This window comes from Bos indicus x Bos taurus, chromosome 22, assembly GCF_003369695.1.
Source record: "Bos indicus x Bos taurus breed Angus x Brahman F1 hybrid chromosome 22, Bos_hybrid_MaternalHap_v2.0, whole genome shotgun sequence".
NCBI classification, from domain to species: domain Eukaryota; kingdom Metazoa; phylum Chordata; class Mammalia; order Artiodactyla; family Bovidae; genus Bos; species Bos indicus x Bos taurus.
Genome location: NC_040097.1, coordinates 31,582,328 through 31,604,667, shown reverse-complemented (window position 1 = coordinate 31,604,667; position 22,340 = coordinate 31,582,328). Strand labels below are relative to the sequence as shown.

Sequence of the window (22,340 nt, the reverse complement as noted above, 5' to 3'; positions counted from 1 at the left end):
CTACCTCAACCATGATTCCCCATTGCCTGAGGGCAGAGGGGCCTGAGTCACGTTCAAGTCAATTTGGCAAGCGTTCTTGGAACAGGCTAAAAAGTAAAGGGTACTACTTGTTCCTGGCCTCCAAGAAGCTTCTAAAGCAGGGGAAATGGTGCACAACCCAGGCCCAGTTATAATAGTTCTCAACCACTATTTTCTATTGGTCCTTTCTAAGTGCCAGGTACTGACCTGCTTGCTTTTCGTACATTAAGTCCCTGAATTTGCCAAACAACCTAAGGAGGAGAATGGCACTGAGGCACAAGGTTTAAACTGCTGGCATGTGGCTGCTGGCATTTGAACAGTAACTTCCCTAGGGAAACGCCCCATTTAGGCTCTGGGCGGGGGGCGTTCAAGCAGAAGCAGAGTTGTCGGGCCTTGGGGGACATGTAGTTGTGCCACACCTCTTCTGCACAGTTCCCTCCTGCGTCAAGGGCTTGGAAAGGGGCTTCGGGGCGGTCTATCTACTCGAGGCAGGAAATTTACGAGAGGCAGGTACAAAGCTCCGCGTGGCAGAGGAGCAGAAGGGAGCGGGGGAACCCGGGCCAAAAGAGGCCCTGCCAGCTCCGGGGGCACTGCAAGCCTCGAGGCGTTGCGAGCGTCGCGGCGGTTGAAAGCCCCACCGGCTCGCGCAAACTGCGCCCAACTACTTCCCCGGGGCGGCTTCGGGGCCCGGGGCCCTGCGACAGCCCTACGGGGCGGCCGCGCGGGGGGCCAAAGCCCAGAGTGGGTACCCGGGCGCGGCCACGTGCGCCCTGCCGGGCTCGCACGCTCCGCCACGCCGGGCCGCGGGGCCACCAGCAGGCACGCGCGCCCCCAGCGCGCACACACTCCGGGGCACGCACACCGACGGCCCGGCCCACGTCCACCACGCCCCGCCCTCCCCCGCGCCCCGCCCCCGCCCTCGCGGCGCCGGCCGCCGCCTTCCCATTGGCCGCCCGGCGAGTGACGCGCGGCGCCCGGCCCCGCCCCTCGTCAGTCACTCGGCGGAGGCGGCGCTGGCGGGGACTAGTCTCGTCCGGAGACTGGCAGCGGCGGCGTCGGCGGCGGCCGGAGCTCGAGCCCCAGCGGCTGAGGGCGGGCGGGCGGGCGCGGGGGAGGGAGGGGGGCCGGTCCGCGACGACTCCCCGGACGGCGTTTCTCCTCCGAGCAGCGCGGGTGTCGGATTTGGGGGGGGCGGGGGTACAGCCCATCCATGACCATGGGCGACAAGAAGAGCCCGACCAGGTACCTGCTCCGAGCCGAGGGGGCGGAAGGGGAGGGAGGGCTGGGGGCGGGCGGGGGCCGGCGACGACTAGGCCCCGGAGCCACCCGGGGCGGGGGGAGGCGCTGCTAAGATGGAGATCCGGGGGCGGGGGGAGGCGGCGGCGGCGGGCGGTGGCGGCGGCGGCGGGAGGCGGTGTCGCTCCCGCTCGGGGCCGGCGGCCGTGCGCGCCGCAGCCATGGCGGCTCCTTCTCAGCCGCCCTCCGCCGCCGCCGCCGCCGCCGCCGCCACTCCTCCCAGACAAAGGGAGATTTAACCAGGTGGGGAGGGAGGGAGGGCGCGAGCATGGGAGGGGAGAGGGAAGGAGCCAGCCCACTCCCCGCCGCCGGCCTCGGGCTGCCCCTGCGCGCCCCCTCCAGATCCGGCCCGCGGCTCCCCTCCCGGCCCCCCCCCAGCCCCACGCTCAAGTCCACAAGTCCGCCCGCTTCCTGCGCCCGCCGCGGCCCTTCCCGGGGCGCCGCCGCCGCCTACTGTGCGAGGCAGCACAGCCCGGGCCCGGAGGTTGCAGGGTGCCGGTGGGGGCGCCCGGTCCCCTCCCCCGGTCCCTCCTCTCGGCCCTGAAAAGGGTGGGTGGGTGGTCGTCTTAGCGAAGTTTCCAGCGCCGGATTCCTGGGAAATTACGACGGCTCACCAGCGCCTGTGTTTTTGCTCTCGCTCCCCCTTTTTCCTGCTCCCTGACTCTTCCCTCCCCTTTCCCCCACTCCTCACTCCTCTGAAGGCCAAAAAGACAAGCAAAACCTGCCGCAGACGAAGGCTTTTGGGATTGTAGCGTCTGCACCTTCAGAAACAGCGCCGAAGCCTTTAAATGCAGTATCTGCGATGTGAGAAAAGGCACCTCCACCAGGTACTTGAAGATTTCTGTTATCTTTTGTTAAAGGACTTTTTTTTTTTTTTTTTTTTAAATCAAGGTTGGGGAGCGGGTTGTGAGGTCTACTTTCTGCCCTCTTTCCAACTTGTTGATTACGGCTTTTTTCTGCATTTGCGGGTTGGGGGGGGGCATTGATGTGTGGTTTTGATTGTGTGTAATTTCATGTTGGGTGCAAAGCCTCGTGTTCACTGAATGATTTATGGGAGAGAATTTTTCCAGGTTTCGTCTTATTTCAAACAGACGCTGGATTTATTTGACACTTGTATCCATTGGCTTATTGGTATTGGCTCCAAAAGACAGGAAGCAGTACTTTTGCTATGGATTGTAGGACATTGGACCTTTTATTTTTGCCATGTGCAGAATGTTTTTAATTTGCCTATCCTGATTTATTTTTCTCTTTCCTGAGAAATTTGGTGGTGGTTGTACAGTAACGGGGTTGTGCTTTTCCTGTCTTGAACTGCAGCTGTCTCCCGCCCCCACCCCCACCCCCCCTTGCACTTGACAATAAATGGTGGGGTTTGATAAAGTGCATTTTTTGAAAGACCGAACTGCCAGTTTGTGTCTGTTTTTTTCTGATTAGCTTATGAGGGATGGTGATGGAGGACGGATTTTTGGAAAATGTGTAATGAATAGTGTGATTATACTGAAGTTTGTGTTTAGAGCTTTATTATAATGAAAAGAATGTTGAAGGAATTCCTTTTCATTCTAGTGAAGGTACTAAAGTGTATGGTATCAAAACGAGTTGAACTACTTCAGATTTAACATTTAGATATACTTGAGTGAAATCTCAAAGCTGATTTTTTAAGTCTTTCGGTCATCTTTTAACTTTTATCTTGTATTTGTTTCGGTGATTTTAGTTTGAAGTTAAACTATTCTTTATGTCATTTAATGGGCAGACATTGGGGGAGTGTGTGTGTGAAAGTAAGATGGAACGAGTGATTTTCCTGTGCATCTTTAAAGTTGATTGCTGAAAGTCTCATTTCATCAGGTACTTGTTTTTGAATTGGTAATCTTCCAACATAACCGTGTAGTAGTACTGCACGGTTCTAACTGGATGTTGTTCTTTGACTAAGTGAATGTGTCCTGTTAGGGTTTGGTTGCTTTGTTTATACCTGGGACTAAATAGCATATTGAGCAACCTAAAGAATGTAACTGGGATGAATTGGTCCAATTACTGGTGGAACACTTCTGTGAATTTCACTGACTGTAAGTAATGAGACCTTTAAGTAAAAATACTCCAGGGCTAAAAGTATCTCCCCATAGGTACTTTTTAAAGTAAATTCATATCAATATTTGGTATTATTATAGAGCAGATTTAGTTAAGAACACCCATTGGGAGCTCAGTAGATCTTGTTTTGCTACTTAAAACAGGGAATTCCATCAAATGACATGAAAGTTTAGAAATGTATTTGTTATTTAAAGCAATAGTGATTGTATTTTATTTGAGTAATGTTTTTTTACGTGTAGAATCCCTCAGAGGCCAAACCTCTTTATTGTGGTTTTGCTTTGAGTGTTACCGTAGATGATGTTAAAGTAATGACTAGGAAACTCCTAAGAACTTGAGAACTTTACTGGTGAAGAGAAACAAATTCAGAAGTTTACATCCAGTGTATTGCTGGGAATAATTATCTCATAACAAAGTGCATTTCAGTTTCTACATGTATTAAAAAAAAAACTGACTCATCAACTTTTGCAAGCACGTGGAAGGTGTTGATTTTAAAAACAATGTAGATGTTTAAAATTTCTTCAGACCCATAGATGACAACATTAGAATTAAATTTTTTAAACAAATATATTAAATTCTTAATAATGAAAATACAGGAACATGATACTCATGTATTGTCTTTAAGAGTCTATGATTTTTTGAGGTCTCTGGTTGTGTAGGATTTGAACACAGATTTAAGAGATCTGAGGATTTAGATTCTTATCCAACTCATGATACTTTTACATAACTTAATTTCATATTGGTTGTTGTCAGTATTTTGGTGTGTTAGAACTAAAAGTCTTTATAAAAGACTGTTCTAAAAGTCATTAATAAGAAGGCAAATAACATTTTGGCCTTCCTATGCTGTGAATGGGTTTCATGTAGAAGGGTGAATTCCACAGGTTTTCATCTGTGCTATCCAGTGTATTAACTGTTGGCTAATTTCTCTGTGATACTAGTTACTACTGCTTTGTCTTTTCCCAGGGCCTTTTTTATTTGTAATTTAATTGATTCAGCAAAGATTTGACATTTGCTGCCTTTTATAGTTTTATTTATTTAAAAAAAAAAAAAATTTGCCAGACAGCATGTGGGATCTTAGTTCCTGACCAGGAGTCGAACCTGCACCCCCTAGAGTGGAAATGTTAAGTCTTAGCCACTGGATCACTCGCGAAGTCCCATGCCTTGTATAGTTTTAATCAGACGTAGTGTTAACGGCAGTAGAAAACGTGTTGGGTTTTCGATACTGGGTAATAAGCTAAATTTTTTTGATATTTAGTATAATTTTTAAGTAATGAAAGGACTTCTAATCTGCTGACTGGTATAGTAATTTGGTTTTGTTGCTCTGAGCTGATGTTTTGTAACAGCCTTGACAGTTGGGAGCTAGTGGTAATCCTGGAGTTTGTTCATCATTCATGTCATTGTTGTTGCCATCATCTGTCTGACAATCAAGTAAGGAAGTCAACTTTGAATTAATGGTAGTCCAGTAGGATCCAGACTGTATTCTTTGAGAATAGAATTGATATTCTTCAGTTTGATTTGGAAAATACTGTCACTCATCCAAAGAACATTTATTAAATTACTAGGATGTGAAAGACTCCTGCTCAAGACATTGAAGACAGGAAGGGGGTTTTTTAGAATGTTGGTAAGACATGTATAGGAATGATCATAATCTAAGTTATAAAGGCTCTAAGAGAGGTATGCATAAAATGCTACAGGAGGTCTGAGCAATCTGGCTTGGGCATCAATTAGAAGAATTCCTCTCCCTTCAGTTCTTCTGGAGAAGAATTGATTTCTACAGAATTGCCTGCCATCTTTCACTATTATTGCCATGTGTACCAGATAAATTTAATTCTACAGTAGAGTCATGAAAGTGATTCAGAAGGTCTTTTCTTTTTGTAGTAGCATAGAGCAGAATGAAAGGTCAGAAGCTCCAAAGGAATCTGTTAAGGGAAGAGAGAAGAAATACTTTGTTGGCTACTTGGAGGTTCAGAGGGCAGTGGAAATCTTTATTTTGGATTTGTTTTACATCTCTTTAGTTCTTAAATACACTCCCTTTCCCAACTATTGCATTCCACTCTTTATTTTTTTTAAACAGCTTTATTAAGACATACTATAAGATTCACCAGTTGTATAAGTTTTTAATTCAGTGATTTTTGCTAATTTTAAAAATTGACTATACAGCCAGCACCACAAACCAGTTTTAGAACATTTCTGTCGCTGTGAATGGCTTCCTTATGCCTGTTCTGTGATATACTTTTAAAAAATTACTTATTTAGTGAGTGATTTATTTTTGGCTGTGCTGGTCTTCTAGTTGTAGCAAGTGGGGGTACTCTTTAGTTGGGGGGCTTGGGCTTCTCATTGTGCTGGCTTCTTTTGTGGAGCACGGTCTCTAGGGCTTGTGGGCTTCAGTGGTTGAGGCACCTGCAGCTGAAATGTTCATTTTCCCACCATGCTGATGTACCCTGAGCTTTTCAAGATAGAACTTTTCAAGTATGTGAAAGGTGGTGGTGAGTGGGAAGAAACACTATCCCTTCCGTAGGTGATAGCCTAAGTAGTATTTCCCAGCCCACTTTGCAAATCTCATGAAAGAGGATATCAGCTTTTAAAAGGGAAAAAAAGCCCAACAGAACCACAAACTCACAAATTTACCTAACTGTTGTTCTTCTAAGTTGAAGTTCTTGAGTATTGGACAGAGTAATAACTTCCTGGACATCTTGATAAATGTATTTTACTTTTGGTCTTGTTAATTCTCTGAATGTAATTATCTATAAATAAATATTGTAAAATAAAAATTACTGAGATACTGCTGCAGCTTTTCTTGATTAGTGGTGCTTTGATAATAGTGCTGCACTGAATACTATCCCCCTGAAAAATGTACTCTATTTAGAGCTTTTACAGACAAGTAAAAGTGAGGTTAGGTGTGTAATAAAATGGTGTGGCCTTAAAGAAAAGAAAAAACAGCCTGGTACTCAGGCTATTGAATGGGAATTGGTAGGACTCAGTTGTCTGTGTGTAAAATAATCCCTTGTCCAGGAGCTCCCTGATTCTTGGCAGTTGTAACTTTGGACGTTTTCTCCCGGTCAGTTGAGATACCCTGACAGCTCAGAGTCTCTTGACTTGTCATGAAGTTCTTTAGAAGTTTTAGGGGGAAAATGCACATATTTAGTGAAACATGAAAAGTTTTCGTCTTTGCTGAAAGCTTCAGAAGTGCATCATCCTGTGATACATTTTCAGATAGAAAGACTCCCAGAAAGCTGGAGAGTCTCCACTCTGCCCTCACCTAGAGTGGAGCGGGACTTCTGGGTCATCTGCCACCGTGGTTTTGCTTCTTAGGCCACATTGGGGTTTTTTTGTTTTGTTTTTTTTAGTTTTACAATTTTTATTAATGTTTGGCCGCCCTGGGTCCTTTGTTGCTATGCTTGAACTTTCTCTAGTTGCGGGGAGTGGGGGACGACTCTTGATTGCGGTAGATTGTCTTGTTGTAGAGCACAGGCTCTAGGGTGCGTTGGCTTCGGAGGTTGCAGGATGGGTTTAGTTGCTCTGCGGCATGTGGCGTCTTCCCAGACCAGGGATTGGACCCATGTCCCCTGTGTCGGCAGGTGGACGGATCCTCAACCACTGAACCACCAGGAACTCCCTGCACTGGTTTTATTTTAGTGTTTGCCTTTTCATAAAATTTCTCCATAAAGTACATAGAAAATTATCCATCTTCCAAATCATCAAACCTTGTTAAACATTTCAGCCTCATAGTTGGTGCAAAAGCGGGTACAGGTTAGAGATTATTCTTAACCCAGAAACGAAGTGATAATTTATTTTGTGTTTGCTGTTACACTGGACTTAACTGATTTATTGTTACTGACTTGATCTTATGTATACTTGGAGACTTAAAGTATCAATAAATTACCTGGGTAGTTGTGATTGACAAGCTTTTATTGAATACACAGTCATCTGTGCTCTGTGTACATGGTGTACAGACAGATGAGATCTTTGTTTTCATGAAGCTTAAAGTACTATGGAGAGGAAAAGAAAATAAACAAGTGAACAGAAGAAAAAGCGTTTCAGCTGGAGATCAGTGCTCCAAGGAAATTGGAGCAGGATAGGGAACTAGAGTGGTGAGAACTGGGCGGAGCAACAGCTTTACAGACAGTATTGAGATGCACACTGGCCTTTTTAGGAAACACATGCTGCTTTCTTCTGGAACTAGGGGATAACTTTTTTTTTTTTGGAGGTTTACCTGCACCAGTTTGCTCATTTGGTTGGGGACAGTTTATAGAGTTTGAGCCTTTATGCCCAGGCTAAACTTTGAGTTAAACTTGTAGATGAAAGTCTGGCCAGCTGCCATGCAGTATATACTGTTGCAGTTGACCCTTGAACAACTGGGAGATGAAGGGTGCTGATTCCCACGCCTCTGTGTGTAGCTGGACATTAACGTAACAGTTGTCCCTTGGTATCCAAAGGGCATTAGTTCTAGGACATGCCTTGGTGGTGATGGTTTAGTTGCAAAGTCGTGTCCGACTCTTGTGACCCCATGGACTGTATCCTGCCAGGCTCCTCTGCCCATGGGATTTCCCAGGCAAGAGTACTGGAGTGGGTTGCCATTTCCTTCTCCAGGGGATCATCCTGACCCAGGAATCGAACCCAGGTCTCCTGGATTGCAGGCTGTCTTTAGTTTTGCAGCTGTGAATTCAACCAACCATGGAATGTGCAGTACTGTAGTACGTGTTTATTGAAAAAAATCTGTGTATAAGTGGACTTGTGTAGTTCAAACCCATGTTGTTTAAGGGTTAACTGTTCCTCCAATAGGAGATGTTAAATGGATTCAGTTATGTGTTTTTTTTAATGCATCATATATTTATTGTGTACTTTCATAGATGCTGAACAAATTCCAACTAATTGTATGTAGTTTAGCAAAATAGTTATCAGCACTAACACAGTTCCGTGAAAGTGAAGTCGCTCAGTCGTGTCCGACTCCTAGCGACCCCATGGACTGCAGCCTACCAGGCTCCTCCATCCATGGGATTTTCCAGGCAAGAGTACTGGAGTGGGGTGCCATTGCCTTCTCCTAACACAGTTCCTTAGTACTTGAGGAAATAGTGGCTCTCCAGATGTCCTCTTTTCAACTTGAACAAAAATATTTTGCAGTCACTGCGGTTCTCAATTGCCCTCTTGCCCCATCGCCAGGGCCTTTTCTCTTTGTGACATCTTCTATACTTACTATCATTTGCTCTCCTGGTTTGTTTTTTTTTTTTTTTTGGCTTGTTGGCTTGTTTATTTTTAAGTGTACTTTGTGAACGGTAGCATACGTACAGAGATGGGCACAAACCATAATTGTAAGACCTGATAACTTTCACAAAGTGAGCACACCTGTGTAACTAGCAGCCAGATTAGGAAACAGAATATTAACAGGACCCCCAAAGCCCTTGGGGCCCCTTTGCAGTCACTTCCCCCGTCCCAGCCCTGTCCTTACTTCTGACACTGGAGATGAGCTTTGCTTGCTTTTAACTTACAGTATGTACACTTCTGGGTCTGTCTTCTTACACTCATTCTTATATTTGTGAATATTCATGTTGTGTGTGGTTCTTGCTTATTTTACCAGTGCTGTTTTATCATAAGAATATCTTAAGTGTTTAACTCTGCATGCAGACCTCTAACACGTTCTAGAGATAGAATCTCTCTGCGACTTCTGTTCATTACCTACATACTTGAACTCAGCCATCTCCTTCCAGCAGCAGCATAAATCCACATATCATTAGGTAAAAGGAGGAAAACCTGGTATGTGGAACTTTCTAGAGTGTATAAATAGAGTAAACTTTTGCCTGTCATGAGTAATATTATTCATGAATCATTTATATTTCAAGGCTTTGGTTAAATAAACACAAAATTTCTGCTCTGAAGGAACCTAACAAACTTGTTGAAAAGATAAGACTATAAAAAGATGACCAGTGGTTGTGAATGCAAGTTATTTTTCACAGGAGGTGGAGACCCTGTTTTGAGGGGTATTGGGGGAAGACCTCCTCACTGAACCTGAGATTTAAACTATGCCATAGTTTTTTGGTTCTTGATATGGGGTTTGTTATACAATGTGATGCAAGTTAGTTAGTTCTGTGCCTTCTCCTTTTTAACTGTTCACACTCAGATGTCACCCATACCTTCCCACTTGTCTTTACAGCTTGATAATTCCCAGATACTATTGATTAACCACCTGTCACCACCCCCATGCATGAATACACGTGACAAACAGATCCAACTGGTTCTTGGGCCTTGCCACTTGGACAGCTTAGATTATCTCCTGGTTCTCATTGTTCTTAGGGTAAAGTCCAAATCCTTAACCATCACAAAGGGTTTCTGATTTGATCCTTTGCTGTTTCTGTAGAATTGCTGGATGCAGCCTGCCCCCACTCCATCTGCCCCGTACACACAGCACTTGTGTGTTTCATACCAAACTGCCTGGTATTTCCTTGTATGGACCATACTGTCTCATTTCCATACCTCCACACATTCTTTTCCTCTGGATTTCTTCTCAGATGTGCCTCCTTCCTTAGCCTGGCTGCTCCTGTTTGTCCTTCTAGGCATCTTGGGAAGTCTTTTTCCAGTGCCCTACAGTCATGTATGCCTCTTCATTACATTTGAACTGTAGTTTTGTTTGATTGCCTCTGTTACGTTTTCACCTTTTTGAGGGCATGATCTTTCTTTGTGTTACAGAGTCAGGCGCTCAGTAGGGGTTCAGTAAATGTATGTAGAATAGATGAAGACTGGAAGTTTGAATCAGAGTTGCCTTTAAAACTGTTCCAGTTAAAGAGTTCTGATACATACCCTTGCACATTAGGGCTTGCGTTTTGTCTGTAAAGTTATTGAGTTAGTGGAAATTTGTCTTTATAAAGTATGTCCTTAAGTAGTATTCTCATTTTCTGGTTTTGTTTCCTAAACATGTTCTAGAAATTACACACAGATTATAACCTTGGAGACCCTGGCCTATGCATTTAAAGTACTTCCTGGAGTGGTTTTGGGCTTCAGAGTTTTAGCACACTTACCTAAACAATAACTGTGACCATTCTCCTTCTCTTTTTGTTGCGCATTTGGTGATTTAAGCTGCCAAAAGTCATATGGAAAAGTCTGCAAATAAAGCAGAGGATCAATCATGTTGTGTAAAACCAATTTTGAGGTGTGTTAAGGAACTAGGTAGCAGCCCGTGGGATTGCAGGGGACAGACGCCACTTAGCGACTGAACGAGGAGCTGGGCGAGTGTGCTTGTGAGCTTGGTCCTAAAGGCAGTTTAAAAATTGCTACGGAGCATCTTAAGTGTTGTTGAAAATGTTACGCTATGCTGTCCACTGTGTTAACATACCCATAACTTGATAGTTTCACCTTGCACATGGTATACATGACTGTTATTTGAATTAATTACTGCTGTTAAGTTGAAGTCTTGACTCCTTCATTTATTTAGCTATAGTTTCACTTCTGTGCAGTGATTGACACAGATGGATGCCAAAGGTGAATTCTCAGTAAAGGCATTGCAAATAAACCCCTGTGTAACTCAGAAATCAGAAGTACAGACCTTTTTCGACTTAAAAATGGGATTATGTCCAGAACCATCATAAGTTGAAAATACTGAAAGGTGAAAATGCATTTAAAACGCCTAACTTGTCGAATATCACAGCTTGGCTTAGACTACCTTAAACACCTCAAAACGCTTATGATGGCCTACAGTTGTGCAAAATCACCTAACACAAAGCCAGTTCTTCAGTGAACTGTTGAATGTCTCATGTAATGTTTGAATACTGTACTGAAAGTGAACAACAGAATGGTTGGCTGGGCACAGAATGGTTGTAAGTGCATCAGTTGTTTGTCTTGCCGATTGTGTGGCTGTCAGGGAGCTGCGGGGCCTGCCCTCTGCCCAGCATCACCAGAGAGTACTGGACCCCACGCCTCTGGCCCAAGGAAAGATCAGAATCTGAAGTGCGGTTTCTACTGATCGTGTACCACTTGGGCCCGCCGTAAAGTCAAAAAATCCTAAGTTGTGAGCCATCCTTAAGTTGACTGTCTGTAGTTGAAACCACAGGGTAAACAGCTGAAATTTTTATTTTTAAATATAATTAGATCCTTATCACTCCTCTCCTTTCTTCCCTCAGTCAGTTTAGAAAATTTGTGTAGGTTATCCTTTGGGAAAAGAAGCTAGGAAGCAGGGATGGAAAAGAAGCATCTTAAAACTTATTCATACCATTTTCTCTATAATTTGAGATCATTAACAATACAATTGAAGAGAAAACTTCAAAAGCCTTCGGAAGGGACAAGAAATTAAGGGTGATGTAGGATGCAAGTTTCATCAACTTATTGGGTCTTAAAATATCAAATGTGTGGTGGTTAGTTGGAGAAAACAAACCTGGTGACTGCTTTCTAAGAACAGATATGATTTCATATTGTAGGCTCTCAGTTTTTGATTAAGTAGGTCTGGGATAGCATTGCGTTTCTTACAAGTTCCAAGGTGATGTTGATGGTGCTGGTCTAGGGAGCATACCTTGAAAACTGGTTTCAGTTCAGTTCAGTCGCTCAGTTGTGTCCGACTCTTTGCGACCCCATGAATTGCAGCACGCCAGGCCTCCCTGTCCATCACCAACTCCCGGAGTTCACTCAAACTCATGTCCATCGAGTCGGTGATGCCATCCAGCCATCTCATCCTCTGTCGTCCCCTTCTCCTCCTGCCCACAATCCCTCCCAGCATCAGAGTCTTTTCCAATGAGTCAACTCTTCGCATGAGGTGGCCAAAGTCCTGGAGTTTCAGCTTTAGCATCAGTCCTTGCAAAGGACACCCAGGACTGATCTCCTTTAGAATGGACTGGTTGGTTCTCCTTGCTGTCCAAGGCACTCTCAAGAGTCTTCTCCAACACCACAGTTCAAAAGCATCAATTCTTCGGCGCTCAGCCTTCTTCACAGTCCCAACTCTCACATCCATACATGTCTACTGGAAAAACCATAGCCTTGACTAGACGGACCTTTGTTGGCAAAGTAATGTCTCTGCTTTTGAATATGCTATCTAGATTGGTCATAACTTTCCTTCCAAGGAGTAAGTGTCTTTTAATTTCATGGCTGCAATCATTCTCCTTTAAAGAGAAACCAGCCAGTCCTCATGAAGATGAAGATTGTTTTTGATGTTTGTTATGGAAAAATTATGTCTTGGCATTTAAAGTGAACTTAAATAAGTGATAACATTCTAAGAAGCATATTTTTAATCCAGAGCTGGCATTAGTGTCGATTCCTCCACATTGTGTGGAGTATAGGATTACTGATAAGTTGGGGGACCATATCAAGTAAACGTTTATTTTTTGCATCCTAAAATCAGTGATTATCTTGCATTACTAACACTTGGGTTGAATTTCACATATATTTATTTAAACACCTCTTTCTTTGCACCATAAGTCAGAGAGACAGAACCAGGTCTTAAAATCGATACACCAACATTCCAGTAAAATGTTGGCAAAGAATATGAACAGATAATTTATGAAATTACTACAAATTAAGTCAGGAAATGTGGGAAATGTATACAACCTTCCCATTATTCAAATATATACCAAACAAGATAATGTTTTTTGCAAGTAAAAAATTAAAGATGGAAAAAGATATTTTAGTGAGATTAGGAAGTGAACATTCTCACAGACCATTGGTGGGTGGTGTGTATGTTGATTTAAGTTTTTTGAAGGTCATTATGGCATTTGTATCTCGTTACCCAATAATTTATCATATAGGAATTTATGTGACCTGTATGCAAAAATTTTTGTGTATGTACACTAACGGCAGCATTTTAACAAAAATGAAATTACCTACGTAGGAATCGCCATGGAGTTGTTAGAAGCCGTCAAATAGCTATAAATATTTTGCATCTCTTAAAAATGTTTTGAGATCTCTCATACACTGGTGGTGGGAATGTAGAATGGTACAATTACTCTGAAAAAAGTTTGGGCAGTTTTTTTTACAAAACTAGGAATTTGACTTCTGGACATTTATCCCAGGGAAATTAAAACTTGTATTCACACAAAATCTGTTCACAAGTGTCCATGGCAGCTTTACTTGTAATAGGCTGAAACTGGAAAGAAAAGTGTCTTTCAGAATGGTGCATCCGTACCATGGACTATTACTCAGTTCTTAAAAAGGAGCAAACTCTTGATGCATACAACTGGCATGGATATCAAAGGGCCCTTGTGCTGAGAGAAAAAAGCCAGTCTCCAGAGGTCACCTATTGTAGGATGCTAGTAACATTCTTGAAATACAGAATTAATGGTTGTCAGGCATTAGGGATGATGGAGAAAGGAGGGAGATTGATGTGACTGTAAAGGGGATAGCAAGAGGGAGATATTTGTGATGAAATAGATCTGAATCTTGATGGTAGTGATGGCTTCATGAATCCAAATGTGTGATGAGATGACATAGAACTGTTTACATGTATTATACCAATGTAAATTTCCTGGTTTTGATACTGTACTATAGTCAAGAAGATGCAGTTTTGAGGAAATTAAGGTTTATATAGGACCTTGTACTATTTTTCCCACTTCCTATGAATATATAATTATTTCTAAATAAAAATTTAATTCAGCATTAAAAAAACTAAGATCATGGCATCCAGTCCCATCACTTTATGCCAAATAGAAGGGGAAAAGTGGCAGCAGTGACAGATTTTATTTTCTTGGGCTCCAAAATCAACTCAATGGACATGAATTTGAGCAAACTCCAGGAGATAGTGAAGGACAGAGGAGCCTAGCATGCTGCAGTCCATGGGATCATAAAGAGTTGTACATGACTTAGTGACTGAACAACCACAAAAATTTAAGAAAAAAAAATTAGAAATAATATGTAGTAAAAGAAAATGCTCTTAATTTATTAGAGAAAGCAAGGTATAAATGATACACAGTGTAATCCCATGTTAAATATTATTTCATGTGATTTCATCTGCTAGAAGTAATGACTGATCAAATACTAATTCCGTTTGGTGGCATGATAGGATTTTTTTCTATGTGTGCTTTTCTGTAGTTTCTGTAGTATTAATGAGCCAGTATCAGTTTTGTAGTTGGAAAAACCAATGTTCATGATAGAAAATTTAAAAAATAATTATCTAATTCTAGAAATTGAAATTTAAATACACAAAATCACGTTTTAGGTTAAGGAAATTTAAAGTTCTGTTTATATTGATTACACTTAGTTTTTATTTAATGTTTATTTTTGTTTACTGATTTTTGTCTGTGCTGGGTCTTTGTTGCTGCGCAGGCTTTCTGTAGCTGTGGAAGCATGGGTTACTCTCCAGTTGCGATCCACAAGCTTCTCACTGCAGGTGCTTCTCCCATTGTGGAGCACAGGCTCTCGGGCATGCAGGCTTTAGTATTTGCAGCACATGGACTCAGGAGTTGCAGTCGCAGGACTCTATAGAGTACAGGGTCAGTAGTTCTGGCACATGGGCTTAACTGCCCCGCCGCATGTGGGAGCTTCTTGGATCAGAGATCAAACCAGCGCGTCCTGCATTGACAGGTGGATTCTTTACTACTGAGCTTTCAGGGAAGCCCTGGTTAAACTAACTTAGTATTAAAACAGCTGTTAGGATGGGAAAATACTTGTATACTCTAAAACATACTGTGTTTATAAATTTAAAGTTGTCTTGTGCTCGTCGTATAACATTGCTTATATGTGGAATCTAGAAAAATAGTACAGATGAACTTACTTGCAAAGGAGAAATAGAGACACAGGTAGAACAGATGGGATACCAAGGTGGGCAGGAGATGCGTGATGAACTGGGAGATTGGGACTGATGCCTACACACTGCTGTGTATAAAATAGATAGCTAATGAGAACCTACTGAATAGCACAGGGAACTCCACTCAGTGCTCTGTGTTGGCCTAATTGGGAAGGAAATCCAAAAAGGGGGTGGGGAGAATACATGGGGGAATACATTGGATTGGCCAAAAAGGTGGTTTAGATTTTTCCATAGCATGGTACAGAAAGACTTCAATGACCTTTTCTGCCAACCCAGTTTGTATATGTTAGCTGATTTTCTTTGCTGTACAGTAGTAACTAACACAATATTGTAAAGCAACTATATTCCAATAAAACTAATTTAAAAATTAAAACATTTAAAAAACTGTGCTCTTTTGATTCACAAAATCCTGTATGATATTCTAAATCAGTGTATTCCAGTATATGCATTATAAGCCACAAGTAATTTTAAACTTTCTAGTAGCAACAATAAATAAAACTAGGTGAAATTAGTTTTAGAATATATTTTATTTAATCCGTTATGTCGAAATCGTGATTTCAGCTTGTAATCAATATAAAATTGCAGTGAGATACTTTACATTCTTTTTTCATACTAGGTGTTCAAAATCTGTTGTGTGTTTTACAGCACAAGTCAATTTAGACTAGCCGCGTTGCAAGTGCTCAATAGCCACAAGTCCCTTGTGGCTCTCATATTGGAGAGTAGTAACAGTAGGAGTTGAAAGTCAGGGCTTTGGCGTCAGACCTAAGTTTGAGTAACATCAGGTCTGTCATATGCAATATTGAGACCTTGGGTGTGTTAATAGATTGTGTATTGAATTAAACGACTAACCATTCTAAAGGCACAGCTGATTTCTTAGTATTATTACTAGTGAATAAATATGTAAGAAGTATATGAGATAATCTTTGGTTCCAGAATTAAAGTTTTGGGCACTAACTTTTAAATTATGGCTGAATGAATGGACAAATATTTGAGCATTTATGTGCAGAATACTGCATGAGGCACTCAAACATTTGGACTGTAAGTTCTAAGATGCTATCCTCAAATACAGTGTATTTGCATAGCACTTTACATTTTGCATACCACTTTTATGTCTGTTTTCCCAGTGCAGTGCTCAGAGCAGTCCTGAGAGGTAGTTGTTATTCCAGCTTTCAGTTGAAGAAGCTGAGACTCAGAAAAGTGAAATAACTTACTTGATTTCATACCCAAGTTAGTAGAATAGAAGAAATAGAAAAATGAGTGTAATTAAACAGGCAAATATGATACCAAAGTGTTCTAACTATATTCTTTTGATTCTTTCCCTTCCACATTTTCCACCTCGGGAGAAACACATCATCCTCGTCTAGGGCCATTTAAGTTAGGAGAGGGTGGTGATGGAATGTGAGTTGAATAGCTACCTCTCTCAGAATTATCCAGTCATTATTATTAGCTGAATCAGATCACCTATGTTGTAAAAATGTTAATATAAGCTTGTATAGACAAGGTGATATATTTTGCTCGTTGTGATGTTTCTCATAAAGTTGAGGGTTTATCATTCTATCTCTTGGCTAAATATACCCATAAAAAATGGGCTAAGAGTATGCTATATATGCTGACTGCCTTAAAATCACATTCTTTGAAGTGCTGTTTGTCTGAAGTGCTGTTCATCGCTTGACTTACTCAGAAAATTACACAATTCTTTGAAAGAACATTGCATGCCACCATTAAAAGTCAGTGGTGAGAGGCAATGAGTTTGTGAATGATTGACTCTCTCGAGGCAGTGGTGCAGTAGAAGGCAGTCGTCTCCTGGGTGGAGTCAGGTGGAACATGTATCATCAGGTGTTCAGTTTCTGTGTTATAATATGTAGATTCTCTTTTCACTTGGTGCCTTGTGGAACTTCTGGTTTCTTCTTCAATTAAATTGAAGTCACAGGACCTCTAATTTGTTACTGTCAAGTCATCTTCTACTTTGGTGTACATCATTGAAGCATATTTATAAGAAGGGGAATTATGTTTTGGTGCTCCAGGACACGAGTGATGACTGGGGGAGGTAGGTGAAATGTTCTTTGCCCCTTAGTTTTCTCTTTGCCTTCTCAGATAGTTTTCCTTTGGCTTAGCATGATTTACCTGACAATATCTCTCTTCCTGTCTGTGTTATCTTCACTGTAGGTTTAGGGCTATAAATCTTTCACAAAGAACGTCATCATTTCTGATCTTGGTAATACTTAGTGTTTGTTTTCCTTTATTGGAGGGGTGTGAGAATTGTGGGATGTAGCCATTCTGATTGACTTTGGGGATGAAATTTGATATAGTCATGTTTCAAACATGTCCATTTTGTCAGCGGCAGTCTAGAATTTCTTACAAGTTTCACTGTACACAGTGTCTGCTATTACAGTTATATAATAAAAAATAATATATTGTAATAAAACATATATGTACAGATTTGTGTACAAGGTTGGAATGTAAAACTATGGATTGCAGTTAACACTTGAAATACCCTGAAATTCACAGAACTGAATGATGTCTGTGTTTGCTCCAGTTTTGAAATACTGTGATGTATGTCAGTTTTGGTAGCTAATAATGACTGTTAAATATTATGGATGCCAAATACTTGTCTTAAAATATATGGAAAATAATGTGTTTGTAATGTCTTAACCCTCCACTCACAAGCTATAACACTGGATGCACATTTCACAGTCTTTCAATAGGAGTTCTTTATTTGTGAAAACTTTCTGGCATTGTCGAGTTTATATGTGGCTATGTAGTTTCCTATTTAAGTTATAGTTAATCTTTTTATTTTGAAATTCTTCATTTATGAGTTAACAAATCCTTGTCCCTGATTTTGCCAAATAGATTAAGCTCATTGCAGACTGACCAAAACACTAGAATCAGTTAATCTCCTGTTAAGGATCTTTAAGATGATACGGGCTTCCTGACAGAACACGTAGTGTGGAAGATGATTTTTTTTTTGGTAACTAAAGACAGGGGTACTGCAGCCCTAGGGGTATTCTTTCTTTTTGTTACAGCATTTAATTAAAAGGACAAGTTTATAGAATGGATAAACAACAAAGTCCTATTGTATAGCTCAGGGAATTATATTTAATACCCTGTGATAAACTAATGAAAAAGAATGTGTATACACACACATATAATTGAATCACTTTGCTGTACAACAAAAATTAACACAACATTGTAAATCAGCTATACCTGAATAATATGTTGCTGATGCTTTTTTTTTTTTTTAAGTTTGTATTATTAATAAAATAGTTAATGCTTGCATCATACCCCAAGGCAAAGCTGGGTTCTAATAGAACAGGTGTACTTTTGGACTTTCTCATGCTTAGCGTTTATTGGACAACTTTATCGAGTGAGCTAGGAACTGTAAATGTAACAGATCCAGAAGGAGCTTCATCAGGGGTAACAGGAAGGACAGTGGGATATAGCTCCTCAAAGACTTGATCAGTTCTGCGCTCAACCCAGTAATGCTGGTGAGGGCACCATTTAATGCGCATTTAACATACAGCAGGCACAGTGTTCATTTCAGTCGTTGTCTCAGTTAATCTTTACGTGGCTATGGTATGTGTATAGTTATATTTCCATTTTACAGATAATGGATCTTAGAGTTCACATTCCTAATGGAAGTTCAAATAGCAGTTACACTTGACTTGGATCTTCAGCTTCACAGGATTTCCTTTTGTTTTCTATTTAGTCTTGTCTGAAAATGGCATTGCTATCTATTTTGCCATGCAATCCAAATATATGAATTTAGACACCCACCTGTAGGTGGGTGTAGATTATTTCATGTTTTATTTAATTATAAACTTAATTAATCACAAGCCTGTGGTTGAGACCTGCACCTGGACCATTGCATTAGCCTTGAGACTTGTCTGCCAATTATGTCACATGTCCAGAAAATATGTAGCTGATGTAGCTTATCCGCTTAGAATTCTTGGTTGTTGCCTTGTTGCCCAAGGAGGTATTGACTTGTTTCCTTAAACATGACACAGAAGCCCGCCTTGGCTTGGCTCTGTCCTGCTCATCCATGCCACATCTTATCCTGCACCTTCCAGTCAAACTTCGTGTTCTTTCGTGCTATCGTGCTGTATAATGACTCTTAACAGCTGCCTAAACGCAGCTCCTGGAAACTCTTTTGGGAAACCTTCCTTGATTCTTTTCTTTTGTGATCACTGAAGCACTTTGTATGCATCTCTAGCATAGCATCATTTTCTACCAGAACCTCTTGTTTGTGTTTGTTCCTCAGTTTTTCTTTTGAAGCGTTCATGAGCACGCACAGGTGCATATGGTTACATTTTCAGAGGCAGGTTCTTCTGTGCTGTTGCTGTTGTATTCTTCATTGAACCCTCTAGGGTGTAATCCATTCTCCTAATCTCCTTTTAAAAAATCCTGTTTCCTTTCTAAAATAATTGTAGAGTATTGGTTTACCCTCTCTGCACATGTCCATTAAAAAAAAAAACAATCATGGTAAGTGACTAGGAAATACTGCCAACTCTAGTTTACTTCCCCCTCTATAGTTTCTAATTTTACATTTATTCTTTGCATAGTCTGTTGTTAACTGTTAGGTTAGGTCTCTTGATTTTCTCCCTTTCAAGTTGATACGTGCTTTTCTGCTCACAGTAAGACAACAATTGATTGCAAGATAGAATTCTTCTGTAGTGGTGTCTGTTTTAAAAAGATGATCCTTCTCAGGAGAACTAAAGAATGCCTCCCTCTTAAATTCCATTCTGTTCTGTGCTTGCTGGCTTAAGGTTTTAGAAACAGAGTTCTCTTGAAAGTTTTGTAAAACAGTGACTAGAGGGTCTAGACTCAAAAGTATGGCTGAAGGAGGAAAAGGTGGATTAAAATTGACAAGATCACAAAGTCTTATTTTTCCTAGAAATTTTGCAGCTGTATGGGACTCAGAAAGATTGTATTTCTCTTAGCAAAAGGATCTTCAAGAGGTGGACTAGAGAATTTTTTGAATTGCTTAATAATTTAGACATGTTTGAATTCTACCTGTTAGTTTTTCAGGAGTGATGTCCCAGATCTTTCCCTTTTCAGCTGGTAAGCCTCTAAATTAGTATTTTCAGAACTCTTTGATTTAATAATGTGAGAAGATATTTTTCCTGATGCATAATTACGTTTCCATAAAAATGAATTTGTTACATCTTAAATTAACCTCTTAGCTAGTAATGAACAGTTAAAAACTGGAGCATGAATTTTGAGACTAAATTTTCAATGAAAATAGAGACTTCAAGTTTCTAAACAGATATTAACATGGGAACTTAATACCTAGTTTTAGAGGATATTTACAAGCAGGAAATGTCCTATAAAAATTGAATAATTTTAGTATACAGCAACTGGGCTGATCAGTAGAAACTTTTGCTAAATTTAGTATTAGAGTTAATCCTAGTACTTAATCAACAAGTCATTGTGATCCTCCATGGTTTTGAAGGTGTTTTTTGAGAATTAATTTTGTTTGTAACCTGCTCACAGAAAATTGGCATAAGGATATTGCTTTGTTTTTCTCAGTGACTAATAGAATGCTAAAATGTCCTTTTTAGTTTTGTTTTGCTGTCACCAAAGTTTGTTTCCAGTTCAGTGATTTTATGAGTAAACAGGTCTTGATTATCTTTTCCCTTTTCCCTTTACTTTATCTAGCGTCTATATAGTTTTATATGAAATAATACTTCAGAAATTTTTGTTGGTAACTCTTGTTCAAATGTCTATAAAGTAAAATTCAAATTTACATTAGTTTAGCTTCTTAGTTGGAGAAGGCGATGGCACCACACTCCAGCACTCTTGCCTGGAAAATCCCATGGACGGAGGAGCCTGGTAGGCTGCAGTCAATGGGGTCGAGAAGAGTCAGACACGACTGAACGACTTCACTTTCACTTTTCACTTTCATGCATTGGAGAAGGAAATGGCAACCCACTCCAGTGTTCTTGCATGGAGAATCCCAGGGATGGGGGAGCCTGGTGGGCTGCCTTCTGTGGGGTCGCACAGAGTTGGACACGACTGAAGCGACTTAGCAGCAGCAGCAGCTTCTTAGTTATAGGCAGTATGGTGAAGTGGAAAACCTTTCAAACTCTTACATAATGACAAGTATATCTTGAATACTTTTGTGTCATTTAAACTTTTCAAACCCTGGTGCTAATGGATGAGATTTTCAATATAGGTCAGAGCTAACTTCTAACTTGGCTTATGGTGGTGGCTGCTATGAATTTCATTTTAAAAGTCTTTTATGTAATTGAGTAAACCTACCTGGATTGTAGAATGTAGGATACAGTATATAGGTTTTTTGGTGTCCTTTCTATTTTTTTCTTTCCTTTAAAGAATAGGTTTTTGAACTTAATGAATTGTTCTTTATAGAATATTTGTAGTGTGCAGATAAATCAGACTTCTCCTGTAGTCCTGTTCTTGGGTATATAATTTGACCTTCAGTTTAGCAAATATTTGTGGAATGCATTTGATGGCCTGTGAATGAAGACATTTGTAACTCATTCCATTGGCTGTATTTAAAATCAAAGAAACCAGTATTGTTGGCCTCCTCTGCCCTGTGAGATGAAGCAAAATAAGAGTGGTGAATGTGGAGTGATGAATGCATCAGTTTCCAGTTGTCTTACATAATTTAGAATTTCCTCATCTAACTCCCAAGTTCATTTTAATCATTTTAGTTTCAACCTTTTTATCACCGCTGTCACACACACCCCTGCCCGCCCGGAAAACCCCCGCAAATAAAACACCAGACAAACCCAAGCCCTGGAATTAGACCAAAAAGGCTTATGGCAAATAGAAATTGATAAATTAGTACTTTTCCTTGCTTACCTCTGAGTTTTCCAGACTCATAGCTGACCAGATAACTAACCTTTAGGTAAATTCAGCCTGGCTGTGTATTGTTCCTTTCATATCTTTTCTTGTGCTGGGCATAAAATGGTTTGGACCAGATACTGGTGTGGACATAGAAAAAGAGTAGGATTTCTGTATGTAGAGAATATGAGAAATAGCATAGTGACCCCCAAATCACATGAAGTTGTAAACAAGCTTGATTTATGGTCTCTTCCAGTCGTCAGGAAAACCACTCTATGCCTTGGTGAAACTCTGGCAGTGCAGATTGTTTCTGAAGAGATGCATGTTACAATTTATAGGGTGTGTTGTGTGTGTGTATGCAATGGTAATGATCATATTGATACTAAATTTACAGCTAAAATGTCAGGCTCTATTGCCAGTTAAAATTACTAGG

General features: G+C 40.9%; 1 protein-coding gene across 1 annotated transcript in view; it reads left to right on the top strand.

The window, feature by feature from the left end:
- The first annotated feature begins 1,145 nt into the window (after positions 1-1,145).
- Positions 1,146-22,340, top strand: part of RYBP (RING1 and YY1 binding protein) — a 73,343-nt gene continuing 52,148 nt past the window's right edge. The window contains exons 1-2 of the mRNA XM_027522253.1: positions 1,146-1,260; positions 2,016-2,141. Coding sequence (XP_027378054.1) covers positions 1,229-1,260; positions 2,016-2,141 — 158 coding nt within the window. The 5' untranslated portion in view covers positions 1,146-1,228. The remainder of the gene's footprint in view (positions 1,261-2,015; positions 2,142-22,340) is intronic.